The sequence below is a fragment of the Microtus ochrogaster genome, linkage group LG7_11 (assembly GCF_000317375.1).
Source record: "Microtus ochrogaster isolate Prairie Vole_2 linkage group LG7_11, MicOch1.0, whole genome shotgun sequence".
Lineage (NCBI taxonomy): Eukaryota > Metazoa > Chordata > Mammalia > Rodentia > Cricetidae > Microtus > Microtus ochrogaster.
In genome coordinates, this window is record NC_022032.1 from 20,109,027 (window position 1) to 20,133,357 (window position 24,331).

General features: G+C 45.6%; 1 protein-coding gene across 2 annotated transcripts in view; it reads left to right on the plus strand.

The window, feature by feature from the left end:
• Nucleotides 1–24,331, plus strand: part of Irf2 (interferon regulatory factor 2) — a 107,306-nt gene that overhangs the window by 70,370 nt on the left and 12,605 nt on the right. For both annotated transcript variants that reach the window (XM_005362586.2, XM_013351955.2), the window contains exon 6: nt 8,758–8,875. In XM_005362586.2, coding sequence (XP_005362643.1) covers nt 8,758–8,875 — 118 coding nt within the window. The remainder of the gene's footprint in view (nt 1–8,757; nt 8,876–24,331) is intronic.

The following is a 24,331-nucleotide window of genomic DNA, read 5'->3' on the forward strand; positions in this document are numbered from 1 at the left end:
AAAAAAAAAAAAAAAAAAGGAAATTGATAGGAGAACCATGTGTTTTTTTTTTTTCTTAAGGATTTTTCATTCTTTGTTAGCTTGGTTGGTTAGATTTTTTTTTGAGACATGGTCTCACTGTGTAACCGAGGCAGGCTCCAGATTTAACAGCAATTCACTTCCCTCAACCTCTCCGAGGCTGGGATTATGGGCAGGAGCCACCGCAGCCAGCTTGAGCGGTTTTATTTTTAATCTGTGGTGTTTTCATTTATCTCTTCTTCTATAAAAAGATTATTTTCTCCTTGTTACTATAGAAAACCAGTTATTAGTCATATTGCTTCCCATTGTGTTATTTCTTTAAGCCTACATTTTGAGCATCCTTGTTCAGTAAGAGAACAAGATTGAACTTGTTTCCTCCCCACAAAAAAAACATAGTTTGAAGAATTCGCTGCAGTCTTAGGCGGGATTGTATCATATTTACTATTTTCACAGCGTTGAGTGACTAACACCTAGAACACATAATTCCTATTGATGACTGAGTGGCCACACAAACATTTATTGAGTAAACATAAACAAAATATGTGTGATGGGAGTCAGGGGCTTTAGATTAGGGTGCAGATTAAATTTCACAATTGTAGTTCAAAAAACTACAGTGGAATACCATCTACTTTTCAGTCTATTTTGCCCACATGTCACCACTGAATTCCATTTGATATCAAATACCAAGGAGTATATGGTAGTTCATTATATTGTGGCTCTTTAAGACAGAAAACCTGCTTTCTGTGAAACTGGGGCCCAGTCAAGCTTACGACATGTAATATTTTAGCACTGTGGAAAACGTGAGAAAGTGTGACTCCTGAGGAGGATGGTGTGCGGGGTTCTCATAAGCAAGGGGTAACTTTGGTTACATCAGCCTTGTGGGTCTTGTCTTTAGTAAGGTCACCAAAATGAGCAAACTGGGAAGGCACAGCCTTGGGTGGGGCTTAGCCACAATTGATCCAAGAACTGAGAGGCCTTAGGGGCGACCAGTGGGTGAAGCTCCCGTGCAGCAGTGAGTGTTATGAAATCTTGACTAACACTGTGTTCCTCAAGGGACGTTGCTCCCTCAGCAGAAGGCTGATGAATCACACAGTGTGGCCTAACCTTTGGATGTAGACTTTTTTTTTTGCATGTCTTGCGGGTGTTAAGGTAGAACATGAATCGGGCTTCTTCAATTCTGGGGTTCATAGTTGCTAAAGACATTGCTTGACTTAGGGTACCTGCAGAATGTTCGTGAAGTTAATTCCAGGATTGCTCTGGGATCATATAGTCAGAAGCTTTTCTTTAGTAAATTATTAATAGTTGACTCTTTTTTTGTTGCAAATCAAAATATATAAACTGAGCCAGGTTGGTGGCACATGCCTATACTCCCTGAACAGGGGAGGTGAAAGTACGACCAGGAATTTTTAGGTAAGCCTCAGCCACATAGCAAGCTTGAGGCCAGCCTGTGCTACACGAGATCCTGTCTCAAAAAGTCAAACAATCCCTGACAAAACAACAACAAAACTAAGAAAATACCTATGCAGAAGTCTTCAGTCGTATGCAGATGTGTGAGTGGCTAGCCCAGCTAGTCGCCTACTGAGAAAATTGTTCATAAGTTCCTAGAACTGCAGCTTCTTACAGTGGTTGAAGCGAGTGCTTCCCAAGCTTCAGTGCAAGCTCAAGTTTTAATTTATTTAGGGCTCGCTAGCCAGGTGCTTGAAGTTTTCCCCTGGGCCGCAGACATGTCCACTGTCTGCTCATTGTTGCCCCCACAAAACAATATCTCCAGGATTCCTGGTCATGTAGTGGAAGTGGAGATAAAGGGAGACCTTCAGGGTTCAAACAGGGTCACGCTAGGCAGGATAGTATTTTCTTGTCATTCTGTATTTACAAAGCAGAAGCAGGAGGATGCTAAGCCCTTCTCAAAGTAAGATAAAGTTGCTTGTGCCTGTTCTTTCCGAAGCCAAAGTGTTAGGGAAAAAATGCTTCTTATGGATACATACCTATGTGTCTATGGCATGTGTAGTCATAGGTCATATGAATACATGACACTAAATATGTTGTACCCTTCATCCCTGTCCACATTCTGTTCTTCATTCGGGCACAGACACCCCCAGATTGAGGAATTAAAGCAAACCTGTGGCATGTAGCTGGCCTGGCAGAGGTGACAATATTCTGCTATTCCAAAGAGGCTGTTAGACCCTAAAACTCTGTTAAACCCCTAAGAAATGGGAAGTCTCCCAGAAATCTCATGCTGAAAGAAGGAAAAGGCCCCATCCAAGGGGAAAACTTGTCTCCCAATGAGATTTCACACAGTCCTAATAATTCATTAGACAACCTTATCATATCAGACTTTGGGGTCACAGCCTGTTTCTCTAAGCCATGTTTGGCCACCTATCCTCAATAAACCAATTAAAAGGCCCAAATAGCAGGAATCAGGAAATGGAGGGGTTTTGTTTGTTTGCTTGTTTTTACATATGGCCACATTGGGAAGAAGAACAGAAAGATCCAGTGAACCCCTCAAAGTCCATCTTCAGGGTACTGAAAGGCAATTAAAGTTCAGATGGGGGCCGAGAGCATGTACATCTTCACAGTCCTGGTCACAGTCTGGTCCTGCCCACCACCGACCCATCCTCTCCTGGGCTTCGGTTGCATTTTGTAAGGTCGTCTATTTGAGACACCTTCATTGCCACCACTCTCAGTCTGAGAGTGTGTCCTGTGCTTGGTGAGCCATGTGTCACGGGAATAAACTTGGCCTACCTATCTGCCTACCGACGAAAGTTAGAATACGAGAAACATCAGTGAGCAGTCCTAGACAGCGAATGTCTGTGTTTCAAAAAATATCAGGGAACAGATTGCTTTGTGGGATAGAGGCAACACCAAGAACAGTAAGGCCAGAAGTGGGTAGAGCGGCAGATGTTGTCGGTTTTTAGTTTTTCTAGATGATTTTGTTACCTTTTTCAGCTCTTCCTGCGATGGTCAGATTTTTCTCCCTTATCCTTGTCAAGGAAGCACAGGCACAGGGATGAGCCATTTTCCCAAGATGTCATAGCTTCATGGAGTCAGTGAGTTTGTGCTGCAGCCTTCTGGAAACCGCAGAACCTGAGCCAGACCGTAACCAGACCAGATGGTCCTCATTCCCTAGTCGCAGGACCTTCCGTGAATGAAGGTCTGGAGGTTAGAGTTATTTGGTTTTCTCTGAGTGAATATGGAAAGGGCTTAATTTGAGCCGTTTTTGTGTGGAAACAGTGGGAAATAAAGACACACATGTAAGGCAGAATGGGTGCTTCCTGCCCTCGAAGGTTGTTTGCTGAGGAAAATACAAGTATTTCCAGATCAAAACATCAGCATTTCTATGGAAACAGAATAGACAGACAGGGGCCTAACGTCACTTGGTGAAAGTCACTGGTTTATGTTAGTTCTGAGTGCAGACTTGTGGGTAGAAGTCACAGAAAGGTAGATACCAGTTCCGCAGAACTTCCTCATAGGACTATTTACTGCATCTGAGACCAGAGTTGGCTTCAGACTGTGCGGTCCCAGTTTGATAGTTGAGTGGCTGCCTGAGGGAGCTGTTCCTGCAGCAGCCTCTTCCTTGCTTGGGAAAGCTCTTCAGGTTTGAAACTGTGATTACAAGAGAATCTGTGTCAGCGGTCCACTCAGAAACACCAGAGCTGCTCTGGATAAAGCAGGCTCGGAGGATGGAGCAGGCTGGGAACATCTCTGCTCCACCCCTTCCCTTACTGGTGAGCCACATTGCCTCTATGCACCCTGCAACGATAGCTTTCTTCTAGATAGCTTTATCTAGAGCTGAATATGAGTGACCATGGCTCTGGAACATAGATTTAGGTCACTCCAAATTCCATGTTCCAACGTGGAAGCAGTTCCATGAAGATTTATAGACTTACAGAATCAAGAAAATCACAAGTCAAGTTTAAAATACACTGAAGGGTTCATCACAGAGAGACACTTACAGAGAGATGGGGGAGCTTTTCCATAGGCCTTTTATCTGATGGCATTCTTTTTAATCGTTTATTTTTATTTCATGTGCATTCATGGTTTTGCCTGCATGTATGTCCATATGAGGGTGTTGGATACCCTGGAACTGGAGTTACAGACAGTTGTGAGCTGCCATGTGGGTGCTGGAAATTGAACCCGGGTTCTCTAAAAGACCAGTTCTTAACCACTGAGCCATCTCCCCGGGCCCTGGATGGCGTTCTTAGTTTAGAGTTGGTGCACAGTAGTAGACTGCTATGTTAATATATTTTTTAAAGCTTGTATTGACTAGTCACGTGATGTTGGTTCTGACACAGAGGAGTCAAGGATGCCTATTGTGGAGGCTAAAGCTAGCTCGTGGCAGGTTAATTGGCCCTGGACCAGCAACATTCCAATCTCCTTATATTACTGAAGTTATTCAATGGGTCAGTCTCTCCAGACACAATAAACCAGAGATTCTTGTTCACACGTCTATGGATAACTTCAGGAAATAAAGTTAAACTACTTGGGCAAAGTTTTGGAACCCAGTGGAGTTTATATTTAATGGCTGCTCGTGGTAGGAGGAAGAGAATGACAAACTCTAGCAAGTATAGACAGAGGTGGTGACCAATGAGGTGGAGAGGAGGAGACGTTTCTTCCGGGTATGACCAGTAAAGACAGGAGTGGATTAGAGAGGAGGCTACAGGGAGGGAATTCTAGGCCTGGAGCTTGTTTGTGGGTGAAGTGAGAGAGAGCGCAGGCGAGCAAGCACCAGGTGACTGAGGTTCAGAGCTGCGAACATTTACTCCAGAACAACACTGGAAGCCTTGAGAGCAGTCCTTCTCTAAGACAGGAATTCTCTGAGAGGACAGGAAAGAAGAGGATGTGAAGGGTGTGCCAAGGGCAGAGGTCAAAAGGGAACCGGCGTGAGAAGGAAGGAAAGATGAAGGTGGACCAGAGGCCTCCAACAGATTTTGTTCTCTGTGATGCTGGGAGCCTCTGCGCCCTCCCAGGCTCGGTTCCCTGCCTTCATTATGAAGTTCAGCCTGGACCTTTCGTTAGCAGATCCCTAAGATGCCCTTAGATTTGATGTCCTGGATTTGATGTTTAATTTTGGGATAGGAGGTGCGTTAGGGTGGGAACTATTCTTATGGCCATTCCATTGGGCCCTGGAAGGGTAGATCTAGACAAAGCACAGTGGGGAGGCAGAAGTGGCTTGGAGCAGAGGGAGGAGTAAGATACTTCAGGCATCTGCTACTTTATCTGAGGTCCACTCCAAGTCCATCTAGCAAGCCAAGCGGGAGATCAACCGAAGTGGAAGGTTTCACAGTTGTAAGGATGGAAAGCTCTCCATTACGCCAGTTTCCTTTCGCTTAAAAATCCATTAATATCTGCACAAGGCCTTAGGTTCTGTAATTTCAGAAGATATCTTTGAGCTTAGAGATTTGGCAGGGCCAATGCACCATGGAGGGAATCTGCCCGAGCACGGTTTGTTTGGTTGGTTTTGCTGGCGTGAAGCGAGAGACTTAGAAACCAAGGTAGCTACAGGCGTTGATTTGTACAAGAGCCGCTGTCTAACAGGAGACTCAGCACTCCCTGGGCTACAGTGAGGTATGGTTGAGACCAGGCAGAAGGGGCCTTTAGAGGTGACCAGGACAGGCCACCCATCACTTACACTGTTTCTGTACATGCTCATAGAAGACCATCACCTCTTTTCACAGTTTGGAATCCTTGGGTTTATAATGTAATTTAGGTTGTTTAAAACATGTTTGTATCACGCTATTTATTATTTATGCATCTGTGCGCATGCGCATGCCCACATGTGCACGGTGCTCAGCAGAGGTCAGAGAACAAGCTAGGGAAGCGTGTCTCTCCTACCACATAGGTCTGAACTCAGGTCCTCAGGCTCGGCAGCCAATGCCTGTATCTGCCGAGCCGTCTTGTGGGCCCAGTTCAGCTTCTGATATCCTCATCTCTAATGGTTTCAAAACTTTTGACTGAGTTCTTGAAGAAACGTCGCTCTTGGGATCATTTGTTCCACTTGCCAGGGAGCTGAACAGCCCACTGTGCTGTGTGCATGTCACCATCTTGTCCCTCTGGAGTGACAGAATCAATGAGAGTTTGCCCGGAGTGGTGAAAGGAGGAGTAAGGCAAGTTCCAGATAGCCTCTCAGTAGCCAATGGCTGAAAGTTCTGCCTTGGGCAGGACACCAGGTAGGCAGAGAGGAGCAGGGGTTCATCCCGGTCTGTCTCTGTTTCACCCCAATCCATCTCTGTTCCACTCTGATCCATCTTGGTCTCCATCGGGATGATTGCAGAAGGCGGCGGCTGTCTTTGCCTTTGAACGTCCTGTGCAGGCAAAGCCTTAGCTCCTGCATCTCACCAGGCCAAATGGGACAATTAATTTAGTGAGTCATAATTTTCTCTCACAAGAAGTGACAAAAGTCTCACTTGCCACCCGTTAAACTGTAGATCATGCGAAACACTTAGGGGTCCCTGTTGCAAAGTCAGAATAATTCAGTTTTTGAATAATGCAAACCTGACTGTTTTATTACTTTGATATGAAATCTACAAATAGAATAATCTCTTTTTTAAGGAAACAAAAGAAGATCGTACAGAAGCAGTTCTTCCTGTCCTTTCTTCAGAGACCCGTACTTGGTTCCTTGGGGAGGAATTGAGGAAATGAAGAGGCATAAAAGGATCTGGAACATTATTGGGGAGGAGAAAATGGAGTAGGGGCCATTGAGAGAGCTACGGAGAAAGGATAGTGCCGTGGGGAGGCGCACCCCACAGCCGTGTCACAGGATTCAGGATCTTGAGAAGGAGGCATGTGTGCAGTGTTTAAAACCAACACTCAGGAGGCAGAAGCAGGTGAATCTCTGTGAGTTCAAGGTCAGCTTGGTGTACAGAGGGAGCTCCAGGACATCCAGAGCTATACAGAGAAGCCCTGTCTCAAAAATAAATCAATAAACAAGCAAGCGAACAGGCGAACAAATAAATAAATAACAAAAAGGGGGACAGTGTCCTCCCTTTTTGGTACCAGAGGATGAAGCTGAAGGGAAAGGACTTGAGAAAGGGCCCATGGATTTGGGAATAAGTTCTGTTGGTGACCTTCAGTGGTAGCGAGGGTTATTCTATAAAAAAATGCCTGTCTCTGTTCATCTCATTTCAACTTCACCTCACTCTGTGGTGTGGGACTCATTACTGTTCTCAGCACACAGATGTTTGCAATGCTTTCAGAAGGGATTGCAGGGTTAAATTCAGCCCGCAGACTAGTGAGAAGCCAAGGATCCAGGCTTGGTCTGACTCCTGCTCCTCTTGTTAGCATGTCCTCTGGGGGCTTCATTCTGCTGACGGAGGTGAGATAGGACTGTAGGTAGGCCTTTTCAAGGATGCGCATGAGGAGGCGGAGTTAGCAGAGGCAGACCCTTGCTCAGATGTTTGACTATAAAGGAAGGAAAACTGGAAAGGCCCTTCCCACCCTCCCCAGCAGGTCAAGCCCTTTGTTGGGACGTATTAACAAGGAGGAATACAAGGTGCTGAGGGAGAGAGGACTGAAATTCCCGCTCAGTGGACCTGCTCTGGGTCTTTCTGGATATTTGGCCTTTGGCAGAGCTGGTAAACCCTACTACAGCGCGTTTGTTTTGTTTTGTTTTTCTCACGCTGAGTTGAACATCAAGGTGAAACATTTCAAATCGTAATAGTCATGGGAGTTTGCCAGAGGATCATGGAGACTGTATGGAATTTGATCTCGATTCCCAGTGTGACCAATTGCTAAGAATGGCTCATAGGCCTTAGAATGCCAAGTACTCCCGATGTCGCCACTCCCACAATCCTCCTCTGCTTGCAGCCCTGCCCTCATTCTCTTCCTCCAGCCTCTCCTTCTGTTTTGGATTCCTCAGGAGTTGTCTTATGTGGCTTTTGGGGCAGGGGGCTTATTGCTATCATTGAAACAAATGTGGTCCTATTGGAGGGAAGTATTCTCATCGAAGGTCTGAGAGTCACAAGGGCTGATTTTCCTTGATTGGCTGATAGTCTCACGGAGGGGAAGTTCAGATACACGTGAATGAAGAAGAAATGCAGAGTTCGAACAGGGAAAGAATGTCTTCTGCTTTCGCCAGTGTCACGATGTAGCTTTTTGGACTGGGTGGGCATTTTAGGCACAGGAAGGACATTTATGTGACGCTGTGGAGGTGGGGTTGGCTGCCTTTCTGGTGATGAGCTGGTGAGAGGAGGCTTCAGCTGAAGTTGTGGCCCTAATATCAGATCATCAGTGCAGGGTGCTTGAGTGGCTGTACCCCACCACGGAGTGTCCCTGGATGCTGACCACCTTCCTCTGGGCTCCTGTCACTGGCTAACCACGGAGGCAGAGTTTGTCCTAAAAAGTGATTGCAAAAGCAGGGAAATGGCTTCTCCCTCCAGGAGAATCCGGGAGTTGGTTCCTCCGCATCCTCCCTCAGAGGAGGGAGACTTGGGTCCCACGCAGGCCAGGGCTCGCACGAGAGAGCTGCCACTCTGCTCAGCCACAGAGCTATCCTGTGCAGCTGCAGGTATTTCCTGAAGGCAAGCCAGATGTTCTGAGAGCATTTCCTTGAAGGAAAATGAAAAAAACCGAATAGCTAGCGTCTTTAATGTCAGGCTAATTTAGAGAGGCAGGGGATGCATTTGGGACATGGCGTGAATGACAAACCCCAGGATTCAACAAATTAGACAGGGGAACAATGGAAGCTAAGAAATGGGAGGGAAAGGAAGTGTTCTCAATTCTTTTTTCTTTTCTTCTTCCTAGCAAGAACCAGTTGAGTCATCTTTGGGGCTTAGTAATGGAGTAAGTGACCTTTCTCCTGAGTATGCGGTCCTGACTTCAGCTATAAAAAATGAAGTGGATAGTACGGTGAACATCATAGGTAAACTGTTTTGACATCTTATTTCTATACTCCCAAGCAGCCTCCAAGGTCTAAAATTTGCAAAACAGTAATCTCAAAATGACATAGTAAGAGGAAGTCTTGGAACATGTCCAATTCCAAGTTCTAGTCCCTCGAGGTCAGGGCTTCAAAGACGAGATGAAGATTCGTAGACGAGTCAGAACCAAGAAAAGAAAGCCAGGTTTGAAGTGCTTCCTCCCTTGTGGCTGATGGCCGGTGGCTCCTCATCAATCACTGTTCAGTCACAGGGACAGAAATGTCGTTTATTTAACTTGGGAACCAAGGAGAGGAAAGGTCGTCCTGTGGGTCCTCACAGCTTCCTCCTTGTGACACCTGCCTCGAGGGAGCACCCATTTTACTGGCCAAGAAACTGAGGCACAGAAACTTTCTGTCAAAGAACTGGCTGGCCCTACAGATTCACTGTGCGTTCTCTACCATCCAGATACAGTTCTGTGGGCAGAAAGTAAACAGGGGACAAGCTCAGCTATTCCCAATTTTGTGGGGACACAGTAAACAGACAAAGCCACGGGCAAGCATAGCAAAAAGGAAGAAAACAGAGGTGCTTGGGAACAACCTAGAAACCAGATTTACATGTTGGTCGCGGTGGGTGTCTTCAGAAGGGCGACATTCCCCTGTAGCGGGTGTGTGAGGAGCAGCAGGTGACACGTGGAGTCAGAGGTGATGTTGACAGAGGCCCTGGGCAGAGAACATCTGAAGGAATAGAGAACAGGCCAGGCTGCAAAGCACGGAAGCGTGGTGACGGTGACGGGTCAGGAGGTCCCCTCAGAGGGAGAGGAAGTGCGATGCTATTCCTGGTTGTCAGCTTGAACACACACACACACACACACACACACACACACACACACACACACACACTGCTTTAATCCATATCTTTAGAGGTGGGCAAGCCACCTTCAATCTGGGACACACCTTCTGGCAGCCTACATAAAGGGCATGGAAGAAGGAAGCTTTTTCTGTTTTGCCTGTTTGCCTCGTTCTCACTGGCCAGTCCATTCCTCCACTGGTATAAGAGCCTGCTTCAATCAGGATTCTGGCATATGTTGAAGACCAGCTCAGACATCCAGCCTCATGGACTGAACAGCTACTGGATTCTTGGACTTTCCATTCGTAGACAGCCGTTGTTGGACTAGCTGAACCACAACCTATCAGCCATAAATTCATTCTATTGGTTCTGTTCCTCTGGAGAGCTCTGACTAATACAAATTTTGATGCCAGAAGTGGTTCCAGAATAACAGATATATAAGAATGAAATTTTTAAGTATCTGGAATAGGTTTTCCAATTTTCCAACGCTACAGTTAGTGAAACCTCTCCGAGAAGCTTGGAGAATAGCAAAAGCTCATGGTGCAAAGTATTTTACAAACTTCAGGAGAAACATGCATTGAATCATCTTGATTCACCAGCTGTGAGAAGCAACAGATTTGGTGACTGTGTATATAAAACTTTTGACAGTTCGTGGAAAAATAAGGAAGTCGATGATGCTTAGCTCTTGGCATCTCTGGATAAACTGACAAAGGGAAAGAACGAGACCCATGATCCAGCTAACCAACTTCCAGCATCTTGGGATACAGTGAAAGGCAACAATGAACTTGGTGATAAAACTGACCAGCCCCGAGTGCACACAAACAACCTAAAGGCCTCTAAGTGTCCCCCGAAGAGAATCTTTCTCGTAGCCATGGAGTGCAAGTTGTGCAAAGTCAAACCAAAGCCCTCATTATAAGGTTGGCTGAATTAACAGTGAAAATTCCAGCCACAGTTTTGGAAGGAGTCAAGCTGGAGGGTGTTGGTAGTTAAAGTAAGGGCATTAATTGGTGAAGAATGGGATCTGTAACTAGGGGTGGAGATGTGTGGGAGGCCCCTATGGAAGCTGAGAACTTTGAACCCTCAAATTCTCAAGGGCTTATCTTAGGAAGGAGTTTCTCCACCCTCAGCCGACGATGTACTCATATGCCCAGCCCCTGAAATATTGCCTTTTTCACCTTTGATCCTTCCTTGTCTGCTAAACCAGCAGTGACTGTCACTGAAGGAGATGACAGGCAAGACAATGCCGATGTCCACCAGGGCCCACCAGTGTTGCTTCTAGACCTATAACCAGACTTAAGGCAAAGCAGGCCCCTAGAGAAGATGTAGGAAGTGTAGGCCACAAGGAGGTGCACCACATAGAATATCTAAGAATTGAATGAATGGATTTTAAGGGTATGGGGTAATGGTAGAAGGAGGGTAAGACTGGATCACACTGTGTTTACTGATCTGAACCCACAAAGTGAAGGTTTTGTCTTTAGTATGGATGCTCGCTCAGTTACAAATGTTGTTGAAAGTTTGAGTGGTCGACTGAAGCATTTATCAAAAGAAGACCGAAGAGGGATGGGAGAGGCCCGATATCCCTTGGCTTAGCTGATGAAGGGATTTTAAGGACTAGGGAAGAAGCAGCGCTAGAGAGGGTGGGTGCTCCGTGTAAAATCTAACCCTGAATAATGGGAAGACCCAGAAGACGCGCCCCCTTCGCCAATCCTGTCAGACAGCAAAATGGTGAGGGGGTACCAGCACGTTTGAGGAGCTCTGTTCCCCTTTCTCTTGCTTAGGGTTGGAGATGCTCTGCTCAGTTGGATGGATTAAGTGCAGTGGGTTTAATTGGGCCTGGAAGCAACAAGTGCCAGGTGACAGTACTTGCCAAAGACGTGGTGGTTGTTGTTATCGTAATGAGCAGCCTAGACAAAGCAATGTTGACAGCAGCCTAGCCAGTAATGGTCAGCACAGGTAAAATGACTCTTATGGCGGCATGACTTATATGGACCTTTGGTGCTGGCTAGTCAAATTGGTGTTTCCAGTGCCTACTGCATCTTGTTTGAGCTGTATGAGTGAAAAAATTTGCAAACAGATGAAAGATAGGTGACATTAGATCGTGTCAAAAGAGAATCTCAGCTTATGAAGCAATTTCCAGACTTGAGTCAGTTTGCAGACGCAGGTCCCCTTGAAAGAAGGGACAGTCAGGTTCTCCAGAGGAAGGACCTTGATCAAAAACATAAAAGTTTTACCGTTAGCCTTTCTCCAGTCATCCCCCAGAGGAACCTACGGCCTTTTACAAGGATTACTGTTTGCTGGGGGAAAGGAAGCAATCACACTTTTCAGGGTCTATTGGATACCAGCTCAGAATTGAGGCTGATTCTGGGAGCTCCCAAGAAATGTTCTGGCCCTCCAGTTAAAGTTGGGGCTCATAGAGGGCGGATGATTGATGGAGTTCTGGCCAAAATATAGCTCACAGTAGGCGCAGCCCCGCCCCCAATTCATCCGGTAGTCAGTTCCCTGGTTTCACAATGTATAATTGGTATAGATATACTTAGGAGTTGGCAGAATTCTCGTATTGGTTCCCTGACCTGTGAATCAAGGGCTATTATGGTTGGAAAGGCTAAATGGAAGCCTCAGCCAGGGAAAACAGTCAAAGACAGTATTGCATTCCAGGAGGAGCTGAAGTAATTAGTGCCACCATCAAGGACTTGCAAGAGGCAGGGGTGCAGGTCCCCACCGCATCTCCCTTTAACTCTCCTGTCTGGCCAGTGCAGAAGACACATGGATCGTAGAGAATGACAGCTATCAAAAACTCAATCAAGTAGTGACTCCGATTGCAGCTGCTGCTCCAGATGTGGTGTCCTTACTTGAGCAGATTAACACATCTCCTGGTATGTGGTGTGCAGCTAGGGAATCTGACAAATGGCTTTTTCTTAGTACTGGTCCATAGGATCACAAGAGACAATTTGCTTTCAGTTGGCAAGGCCAGCAGCACACTCTTCCAGTTTTACCACAAGAATGTATTCCCTCTCCAGCCCGGCATCAGAACCTTTGTTTAAAGAGATCTTGATCATGTGTCTTCTCCAAAATAATGCCACATTGGTTCACAATATTGGTGATATGCTGATTGTACCTCATGAGCAAGAGGTAGCAAGCACTTTGGACGTGGTAATTCATGCACATCAGAGGATGAGAAATAAATCCAACCAAAAACTCAAGGGCCTTCTACCTCAGTGAAATTTTTAGGAGTCCAGTGGTGTGGGGCATGCAAAGATATTCCTTCTTAGGTGAAGGATGTTATTGCATTTGCCCCTCCCACCACCACCACAAAGAAAGAAGCGTATTTAGTGGGCCTGTTTGGATTCTGGAGACAGCCTATTCCTCACATGGGTGTGTTACTTCTGCCCCTATTCCACGTGGCTTAGAAAGCTGCTAACTTTGTGTGGAGCCTGGACAGGAGAAGGCTCTTCAGCAGGCGCAGGCTGCTATGCGGACTGCTCTACCACTTGAACCATAAGATAAGAGCAGTCCTGATGATACTTGAGGTGTCAGTGGCAGACAGGGATGCTGTTTGGAGCCTTCCGAGGCAGGGCTCTTCCATCATATGTGGACAACTATTCCCCCTCCGAGAGACAGCTCTTAGCCTGCTGTTAGACCTTAGTGAAAACTGAATGTTTGACAGTGGGCTACGGAGTTACCATGCAAGCCGACTGTCCGTCATGAGCTGGGTGTTACCTGACCCAACAAGTCGTAAAGTAAGATGGACACAGCTGAAATCCGTTATCAAATGGAAGCAGTATACATGTGATCTGGCCCAGGCAGGTCCTGGGAATACAAGCAAGTTCCATTAAGAAGGTGCTCAAATGCCTATGGTTTCCACTCCTGTTACAATGTCAGCTGCTCCCAAGCCTGCACCTATAGCTTCATGGGATATGCCCTGTGATTAGCTGAGTGAGGAAAACAAGCAAGCTGGGGCCTGGTTTACTGATGGTTCTGCACTTTATGCAGACACCACTCAGAACTGGACAGCTGCAGCATGCCTGGGACAGGGTCGGACAAGCCTGAAAAACACTGGTGAAGGGATACCTTCACTGGGGGAGAACACTGGTCAGTTCACGTGTTCATACATTGTGTTTGAAAGGAGAAATGGCTAGATGTTCAGTTGTTCACGAGTTCATGGGCTGTAGCCAATGAATTTGCTGGATGGTTGGAAAATTGGGGAGGAAGGCATTCAGGGAAGAAGTATGAAGCTAGATCTCTCCAGACGAATGAAGGACGTGAAGAGTCTCGTGTCCCACGTCAGTGCTCCTCAGAAAGCCACTTTTGCAGTGGAGGATTTCAGGAACCAAGTTCATAGGAGGACGCATTCTGTGGACAGTCAGCCTCTTTTCACAGCCCTCCCTGTCATTGCCCACGAGCAATGCGGCCACCGTAACAGATATGGAACTTATACATGGGCTCAACAACATGGACTTCCGCTCACCAACACTGACCTGGCTACAGCTGCTGCTGAGTGTCAGCCAGATATGCCAACTGCAGAGACCAACACTGAGCAGCTGCAGATATGACATTGTTCCCTGAGGTGATCAGTCTGTGAGCTGGTGGCAGGTTGGCTACTCTGGACCACTTCCTCCATGGAAGAGACAACACTTCATCCTTACTGGAGTAGAACTTTGGTTATGGATTTGCCTTTTCTGCGCATAATGCTTCTGCCAAAACCACCATCCAGGGACTTACAGAAAGCCTTTTCATTATCATGGTATTCCACACAGGATTGCCACTGACCAAGGAACTCACGTCACAGCCAGAGTAGCATGACAGTGCACCCACCATCATGGGATCCAATGGTCTTACCATGTTTCCCACCGTCTGGAAACAGCTGCCATGACAGAAAGATTGAGTAGCCTTTTCGAAGCCACAGCTACAGCACTATGTGGCAGCAGCATGGAAGGCTGGGGCAGGGTTCTGCAGGAGGCAACGTATGCTCTGAATCAGTGTCCAGTGTATGGTACCATTTCTCCCATAGCCGGGATCTATGGGCCCAAGAATTAGGGGTGGAAAAGGGAATAGTTTCACTCAATACCACCCTTAGTGACCCACAAGGGAACGATTTGATTCCTGTTCCCATGACCTTAAGTTCTGCTGGCCCAGAAGTTTGGGTTGCAGAGGCGAAAGCGCTCATGCCAGGCGCCATAACAAACATTCCATTGAACAAGAAGCTCAGACTTCCCTCTGCCTACTTAGGCTTCTGATGCCCTTAAGCCAAGGCTAAGAAAGGAATAACAATGTTAGGAGACGTGATTGATCCAGATTAGCAAGGGGAAATTAGACTTAGCTCCACAATGGAGCTAAGAAAGATTATGTCTGGAGTGTGGGAGATCCTTTAGGGCATCTCCTGGTACCACTATGTTCTGTGATTAAAGTCCAGGGGAAGCTACAACAATCTAATCCAGACAGGATGAAAAGGGCACAGACCCTTCGTGCCAAGGGTGGAGGAAGTACAGAATGGATAGTAGACAGAGGTGGTTATGCATACCAGCTAAGGCCACGTGACCAAGAAAGGATAGTAGAGGAAGATAGGTATAAATACAAACTAAGGCTAAGTGATCAGTTGCAGAAATGAGAATTATAATTGACATGAATATTTTTGTCATATTGTGTTAAGAAAGTGTTTGTACAAATATTTTGGTTTTCCTTTCTTGATTCTTTTATCACCTAATTTAACAGCAATAAGAAAATATCAGTGGTTATCATGTTTAAGTTTCCAAAAAATGTCCATCAAGGTACCTATTCAAAAATTTTTTTAGAAAATATTTTAATACATTTTAGCCCACAGCTAATCACTTTCAGTAATACTTACCATTTTATTTAAAAAACAATACTATATTTTTCTTTATCTCTTCTTAATCAAATTCCTTTTTCATTATTTAAAATGATTTTTAAATTTAAATGTATTCTGTTCATATTCTTCCCCTCCCCAAGTCTTTTTAGGACCTGTGTTTGTAGTTGTATGAGGGCTAGTCATATCATGTAAACATTATTATGACCTGGTTAAATATATAATGCATTTCTGATTGTATGTATGATAGTCGTATCATGTTAGGCATAATTATGATGTGGTTATTGCTGTCATTGAAAGTTAACTATGACATAGAAGATACAACTGTGTGTCAAGTTGACAAGGGGTGGACATGTGACGGACAACCAGTTCTTGGTTGTCAACTTGACTAAATCTAAAATTAACTAAAAACCCAAGTGGCTGGGTACACCTGTGATGGTTTTTTTTCTCAATTAAATTATTTGATGTAGGAAGACCCACTTTTAATCTAGCTCTCTCGAGGTGGGACAATCCACCTTTAGTCTGGGCCACACCTTATGCTGGCAGCCTATATAAAGGCCATGGAAGAAGGAAGGTTCTTGTTCTTTGCCTGCTTGACCTCACTCTTGCTGGCAAGGCCATTCCTTCACTGGCATTAGAGCTTACTTCTTCAGGCTGATGATCAGCTGAGGTAGCCCACTTCATGGACTGAGTAACTACTGCAGTCTTGGACTTGCTGATGGTAGAGTTTGACTAACTGGACCATAGTCTGTAAATCTAATATATATGCTAATATATATATATATATATATATATATCTTAACATATCTAGCATATATATATATTTATTCTGTCAGGTCTGTTCCTCTAGGAGACGCTGACTAATACAAGTAGGCAGAAAATATCATAAGGACTTTGTAGATCATGGTAAGAAAGTTGGGTTTTATTCAAAATATTGGGGGATGTTTAAAACTGGGATTGGGGGCTGGAAAGTTGACTCACCAGTTAAGAGTGCTTACTGCTCTCCCAAAGGATCAAGTTTAGCTCCCACTACCAGTGTTGGGCAGTTCACAACTGCCTGTAACTCCAGTTTCGGGGAATCTGACGTTGTCTTCTGGCCTCTGTGGGTACCTGCAAACATGTGCCCATGTGCATAGACATACAGACAGACACGCACACAGAGACATAAACATGCACATACATACATATATGCATATACATTTTTTAAAAAAATCTATTTTTTTTTACACTGCAGCATAATATGGACAGGAAAGGGTCCCAAAGCAAGCATTACTCCTTCAGGGTTCCAGGCAAGTGGGTGAAGAGTTATGAATGACATCACAGTGACATCCTGCCGAGACCCTGTAAGGAATGGACCCTGGAGATGCCTTATAGACTAGAAGCTGCAGTGCACTTGGCTTGAATTGGCATTCAGAATCCAGAGCTGAGACTTCACGGCCCAGGGATACCTTTCGGTCCATAAACCTTTGCTCCAGTCTGGGATTCTGATGCTACCAAGCACTTGAAAGAACTAACAAAGTGGTAACAAGCCTCTTGACTTGTTACCTCCAGCTTTCTGTCTGGATTCTCTGTGAAACGCTGACTGACAGGAGGCTACAGCCAGAGGCTCTCAGTATCCATCATCCCCCTGATTATTTTGGAGGTATCCCCTCTTTCCTGCCTCCTGCCCCTGTGGAAGTGTCTTCTTTCCTGTCTCTTTTGCCTGGGGTACCACTTAGCTTTCTTAGCAGGCAGGCCTGGAGAATGTATGTATGACTCAGAATCCTTAAAAGAAATCTCCCCCTGCCAAACTCCAGGCACAGTTTGCTAAGATTTAGCTCATTTTGAATGTGTCGGGTGGCTCCGGAGTTTCCCTTTATTAATAAATGAAGTCATCCCCAAGTGATCCACCAAACCGAAGCTATGGTTGTACCAGGGTTTTCCACGACTGTCATTAATTCTATTCAGTTACTTTTGATTGACAGGTAATAATTATGAGTGTATATATATATATATATATATATATATATAGAGAGAGAGAGAGAGAGAGAGAGAGAGAGAGAGAGAGCGAGCGAGCGCGCAATATGATGCTGAGATCGATGTGTCGGACAATTAATTCATCATGGTAATAAAACCATCTGCCACCTCCTTGACATTTTATTTTGCGGTACTGGGTCTTTTTTCTTTTTTTTAACATCAGTTCTTCCAGTCATTTGGAAGCACACAGTACAGTACAGTGTTACTATCGCTGACAGCAGGCAGTTCTAAAGAGCTCTAAACTTGGTCCTCAACTCCAGACAAATGCCCCATGCCCTTGGACCAGCAGCTTCCCTTCCCCTTCCTTCCCACCAGAGCCTCCAGTGATGACCTCTGTCTCTGCTTCTAATGACACTGAATTTCTTTCAACTCACGGCCTGGGGCCAAGCAGCACTGTTTTTCTGTGCCTGAGTTACTTCACTTAGCAATGTGTCCTCCACTCTACCTTCCTCTTTTTTTTTTTTTTTTAAATTTCTGTTTTGGTGGAGTCTGCAGTGTGTGTCAGTTTTCTGATCATTCTTTGCCCTTTTGCACGGCTGGTGCAGCTCAGAGCTGATAGAAGGTTGAGTCATTACTCTCTTCTGGGACAAAGATGCTGCTCCGATTTCCTGAGGCCATCACCCCACTGGATTAACGATTCCCTTCCTGGTCTGAACAGTGACCAGGAAGTTAATAGTTAATAGTTAATAGACATAATAGCACATTAATAATGAATAGTAGCAAAATGCGTCTGAAGATATCTTCCTGTTCAGCTGGTTGCTCTTACAAACTAAGTCACACTGAGATGAACTAAAGCCTTCGCATATTTCAATAGGTGGATTAGTGCTGGTGTTTACCGTGTTATTGTCTCAGACTTTAAACCCCAAGGAGCTTTTGCCTATAGCCCTCCATGGATTAACCACCTTGGTCTTTGAGGCTTGTGGATGGAGCCAAGCAACAGAGATCTGCACCCATGGCTGCAGTGACTTCTGAGCTCCTCTCTCCTTCTCTTTACCTTGAAAATTGCTTCATTTACAAAAGACAGCATTTGCCACTTCCCACTGACTTGCATCGAAGCCCGGCTTTCATTTCAGCTTTGTATTCAGGCTGCAAGGCGTCTGCACCCTATGTTGACGGACATATGAAAACTGGAAGCTGAAACGGGTACTTGGCATGATAACATTGCATAGGCTGTCCGGAGGCTCTTTAGCCGGGGAGCTGGACTGAAAATCACTGAGTTCCATGGAGATTAGCCACTGGGACATTTTCATCCTGATCTCATAAGCAGAAACTGTGCAACCTGAAATGTATTGTTGCCTTGACAAATGAACTCTTGTTTAGCGTCTACAATGTATGACTCATTTTTGCCACAAGTCACGGCAGCAACACACACATACACACACAAACACACACACACACATCTAGATTTTGAGTTTGGTTCCCAGTATCCATGTTGGGCAGCTCACAACTGCCTGTAATAAGTTCCAGAGGCTTTGACATCATTTGGCTTCTGTGGGTATGTGCATATTTGCATCCATACAAACAGACAGGCAGGCAGACATCCAGACGGACACACACACACACACACACACACACACACACACACGGAGGCAGATAGGGTCTGTGCTGTGCTCCTGCTACCCTCTTCATAACAGCTGGTAGCATCTTCAGGCAATCCAATTAGAGAGCAATGTATCCTTGCTGAATTGTGTCTTCTACGCTTCCTTTGCTCTGAGTGGCTAAAGTCCCAGAATAAACATCCAGAACACCTACCTGTGTCCCCTCTAAAAGGGGACATTTTTATTCTTTAATGTTTAATTTTGGTTGGGCGTGTGGTGGCTTACGTGTTTAGGTCATGGGAGAAGCCAGCAGAGTGTCAAATTGTTTTGGCAGTGCCAGAGCTTTTGCTGAGCCCTATGAGAAGGATCTGCAGGCCAGCCCAAGATGCCTGCAGGTGCCTCTCTCTGACTCACTGAGGCCTTGCTTTACAGCCCCATTGTGTTTCTTGATAAAAGGGAAACTCCACCCTTGGCTAAGGCAGAGATCACCAGAAACAAGGGGCACCATTCAATAGTCTGACGGACATAAAGCAACCAACGTGACTGGACACAGGACAACTAGGAAGTGATGTATTTCATCTTCATTTTAAAACACACCTTGGATGCCTGTTGTCTGACACTTTCTTCCAAGTTGATTAGCTTTCTGTAAAGCACAGCTCGAGTTTCAGGAGCTGATTCTTTCCCTTTTCTTCTGTTTCTGAGTTGCCAGGGAGACAATCTAGGACCTTGTGTGCTAGGCGAACACTCCAGCACTGAGCTATGCAAGCTTAGTTTTAAATAGTTTTTTGTTTATGTGTTTTGTTTTTGTTTGTTTGTTTGTTTTAGCAGACCGCAAAATCCAACAGAGCAGATACTATGTTTTTTTTTCTTTGGCAGCTTTGCTCCCCCACCAAAGTATCAGCACAGAGTAGATACTATGTTGTTTTTTTCTTTGGCAGCTTTGGCTCCCCCACCAAAGTATCAGCACAAAGTAGATACTATGTGTTTTTTCCTTTGGCAGCTTTGACCCCAGAGCTGGGTCACCTAGTGGGACAGTCACCTTTTGCTGACCAGGACCCAGAGGTGGTGGAATTTAGCTGTTGTTTTGTTTTTCTAGCCTATGGGCTTATGGAGGGTTTTTTTTTTTTTTTTTTTGTGCTTAGGAAGGCTGTTATATTTCCATGACATTTTCTCTCCTCCCCCTATTCCTAGTCACCTCCCCCATGTTGATCATTAACTATCGGACCTCCCTCCATTCTCCTGCCCTCTGCTTCATCTTCTTCTAGTTCTGACACCATTTCCAAGCATGTTTCTTCTCACCCAGGTTCTGCTTCCACTCTCCCCTCTTCCTGCTCACCCCTCAGTCACACAGTGATTTTTTTGAAAATGCCCTTATTACCATGTCACATTTCCCTCCGACATAAAACACATCAGAGTCACCTTCATGCCTGGCATCGCCTGTCCCTGCTTGTAAGTGTGCAGTCGGTGTTTGAACTTGAAGTAGCCTGGATGATCTTACTGTATGCGGCGAACTGTTGAAGAGGAGGGTGATGGGAGTCCTTAGGGCCAAGGAGCAGCACCAGGTCTCCCACTTCCATTGCTAAGCGCAGCTGCTAGCGCAGCACATTGTGCTCGTGTTTTTGCTTCCAGAGCGTCAGCCTCTGAGATGCTGATTGGCGCTAATGAAGTTTCCTGGGAAACCATGTGTGCCCTGCTCTGTGCAGTCGCATGTGACCCTGTGTGCTCTCAGGTTGGAGAGGGCCCTCTGCCGCAGCTAGACTCTTGCTTCTTCCTGCACTGGTCTCAGCTGGTTGAGGTAGGAGTAACCTGAGGCCAGAGGTAGCCCAGACAGCTGAGCCACCCGAGGACCCAACCCTGACTTTCCGTTCCTAGCCCTATTATGGCTCATTTTCTCCCAACCTAGTGTCGGCATTATTTTATTAAAATGAATGGTTGCCATATTTGACAGACATGAGCACCAGATTAACTCTTCATGGACTTGGAGTCTAGACCTACTTTTGCAAAGTTTGATTCATACCCCTTAAAATCTGAGACTCTGTGCATCTGTGAATTAGAAACAGGATGTGCTTTAGTATCTGTAAAAGGGAAAGATACAATATCCTATAAAATGAAAATGATAATACCGATCCTACAGACTGCGTGGAGCTGTGAGGACCACGTGAAATGCACAGTTGGTCATCCTCTGTTTAGAAGGAAGCGAGGATGATTCTATTATATTTCCAAAATCAAATTAACATGCATCTGAGTAGAAAATGTGCTTTCCCGTATGCCATGTCAGCAGGGCTGGTATCAGCAGTTTCAATCTTCAAACAATCTAAGGATACATTTCTCCTGATAGTGAAGTGTCAGTCATCTGGTTTTTATACACATAGCAGTGCCCTCACTGCTTGGCCCTATAGCTACCTGGTAATTCTGGCCATTCACCTCACCTCAGCATTTCAGCTTTTGAAACTGTAAAATGATAGGCCGAGTCCCCCTCAAGGGCCTTTCTGTTTCCCCTAGGCCCTGCTCTAAAACACTTTCCCTGAAGCCCGAGAGCAAGCTACTTTCTCAGGTGGGGCCGGGCATCAACTCAGCAATTGTTAATAAAGTAAAGAGTAACCTTTTAAGCCATCAAACCGGTCCATCAGTAACCAGCTATGAATAATCTTGTTGTGATTCTCAGAAATTAGATTCAGATAAAGTTACGTTCCCGAGAGTGACTTTGCATAAGGGCCTGACCTTGCTGAGTTGGATGAGCTTGGTGAATTTCTTGCTTGCTGATTCAGTTGAGAATTTCTGGCATCAAACAGGAAGCTGGAGGGGAAAAAAAAATATTTCACTTTGGTTTATGGGCCCAATGGTTTATTAAAGTGAGATTTTTTTGGGAGGGGGAGGGGGAAGGGTTTCAAGACTGGGTTTTTCTGTGTAGCTTTGGAGTCTGTCTGTAGACCAGGCTGGCCTCGAACTCACAGGGATCCGCCTCCCTCTTCCTCCCAGGTGTTGGGATTAAAGGTGTGCGCCATCACCATCCAGCTGAGATTTGAAAGGCCTTTATCTTAAAAGGGACCTAGGAAGTAAGACTCACTCAGTTTGAGCTGTATGGGCTGCCTTTATTTAGAGGGACCACGTCACAGAGGGGTTGAAATCTGGAGTCCAAGGGAAGCTGACCTTGGCTCATCAGATCTGTCATGGACTAGTTGGCTGACCTTCATGCTTGATTATTTTTTTCAGTTCTATCTAAAATGGGGATCATAATTACAGTGCACTTTCCTTATAGGGCCGGGAGGCTTTCCGAGGGTGTACTCAGAGAGTTGGATTTTATTGTTATTTTCCAGTCAGGTTACTCATTATCTATCACCTAGAGGTGTGCCCTAGAGAAAGGTGTGGGTGGCAATGTCTACACACACCCACAGAACTTACCGGACTCTGGGACTCTGCCGTTTCCCTGTTCCTGCGGAGGGATGGCCCTTGACAGTTAGGACTTTCCCAAAGGGCTCTCACCAGTATGGAGATGGAGAAGCCTGCCCCCTTCTCAGGATAGCACAGCCCCGTGAAGGAGACCCGGCCTTAGAGATGACAATGCAGTTGTATAGACTGGGTATCTAGTTTTTAGCCTAGAAGACAAAAAAAACCTTAGCTGTCTGTCCTAGTAGCTAGTGTTCAGGATGCACTAATAATTTAAATGGAACTACTTGTCTGCATTTTCTCTCAAGTCCTGTATAGTAAATGAAATAGAGGACAAAGGCAATTCCTTTTAGGTATATAACTTAACATTCTACCCCTGAGTTATACCCCCAGCCCTGGCAATTCTCCAAGTTCAGACAAGGCTTTTGGTTGTGTAACTAGCAGCGTGTTCAAGCTAGAATGTTTTGATCAACTGAAAACCTTCTTACCCCTAACTTCTCATAGCTATATAGTCTGTTTCTTCTTTTTTCACTTCTTACAGTTTTAAAAATCCCGCTTACTGCAACCCTGGACATTAGCTAGAAATCATGAATTGCGTGTCCCATATGTGCGAGTTGTAGAACTCCTCTCAGACTCCGGCTTCAGTCACAGAGCTGGGTCCCTTCACTTACTACTTGCTCAGGAAAAGCCTGGTGAGCTGTTTGCTGGTGCCAGGCGTGAGCCTGGACCGAGTGGAGTTCAGAAAGTGCTGACGGCTCTTCCCGGCTCTCAGGAAATACTCTGCACAGTAAAAGGTTCAATAAAGAGGCGCTGGGTTAGGCAGCAGCAGAAGCCGAAGATCAAGGCGTGCGGCAAGGTCATCTAGTTTGGGCTGGGCCCCAACTACTGGGCGTGAGAGGCACTTAGGGGAAGGTCGCGTGAATCTGTGGGCGGGGCTCAGGAAAAGCTTTAGGAAATCGGTCCCTCAGAACAGTACCCAGAGCTCAGCGTCCATCTCCTCTAGTCCTGCCTTTGGTTTTCCAGCAGGAGAAAAATAAACAACAAAAAGCCTTTTCTTCCTCAACTTGGATTTCTAGATCTCCCTCTGGTTTCTTCCCTGCTTTCTCCGTCTTACCCTTTCTCTGCCTCCCGCCTGTTCCGGAAAAGGCTGACCCTCTAGACTTCTTACAAACCTATCCCTCCTCTTCATTGCCTCCGCTCTGGCCCTGCCAGTACCAGAGAGCGGCGTCTGTGCCAAGCAGGTGCTCCACCACTCTGGCTTGGTTGAATAGCTAAGCTGGGCATTGTGAAGAAACGAGCAGAGAGAAAGAACCGTGGAAAACAAAGGGACACAGGAGAAAGATACCTGAGCCGTGCCATTGTTGACAATCCTAGCCAGCTTCCTGTCGGGAACTGTGGCTTCCTGTTAGGAGCACAAAGGAGAAAGGAGCTTTGGAGCACTGAAATCAAAGAGGTTTTGATTGAAGTGTAGTTATTGTATTACCCTATTTCCTTTGCCTATTCTGCTTCCTGCATATACTGTGCATGGATACAAACAGACAGACAGACAGAGACAGTCACACACACACACACACACACACACACACACACACACACACACACCCCTGTTTGGTTTTTATCATCACCTAACTGATTTGTAGGACTTTCAGTAGGATAAGACTTTGCTTTCCTGCTATTTTCTCTGTTCCCCTTTCATTTATTTTGCTTGGGAGAAGAGGCAGAGGAAATCAAAGAGAACACCATGTCAGCACCCAGAGTCTAGTGACCTTAACTGCTGATGTCCTCATGCTCAAGATTGGATACTCTGAAGTATAAAATAAGACTTTAGGTCTCTGCCTCCATATGTGACTTCT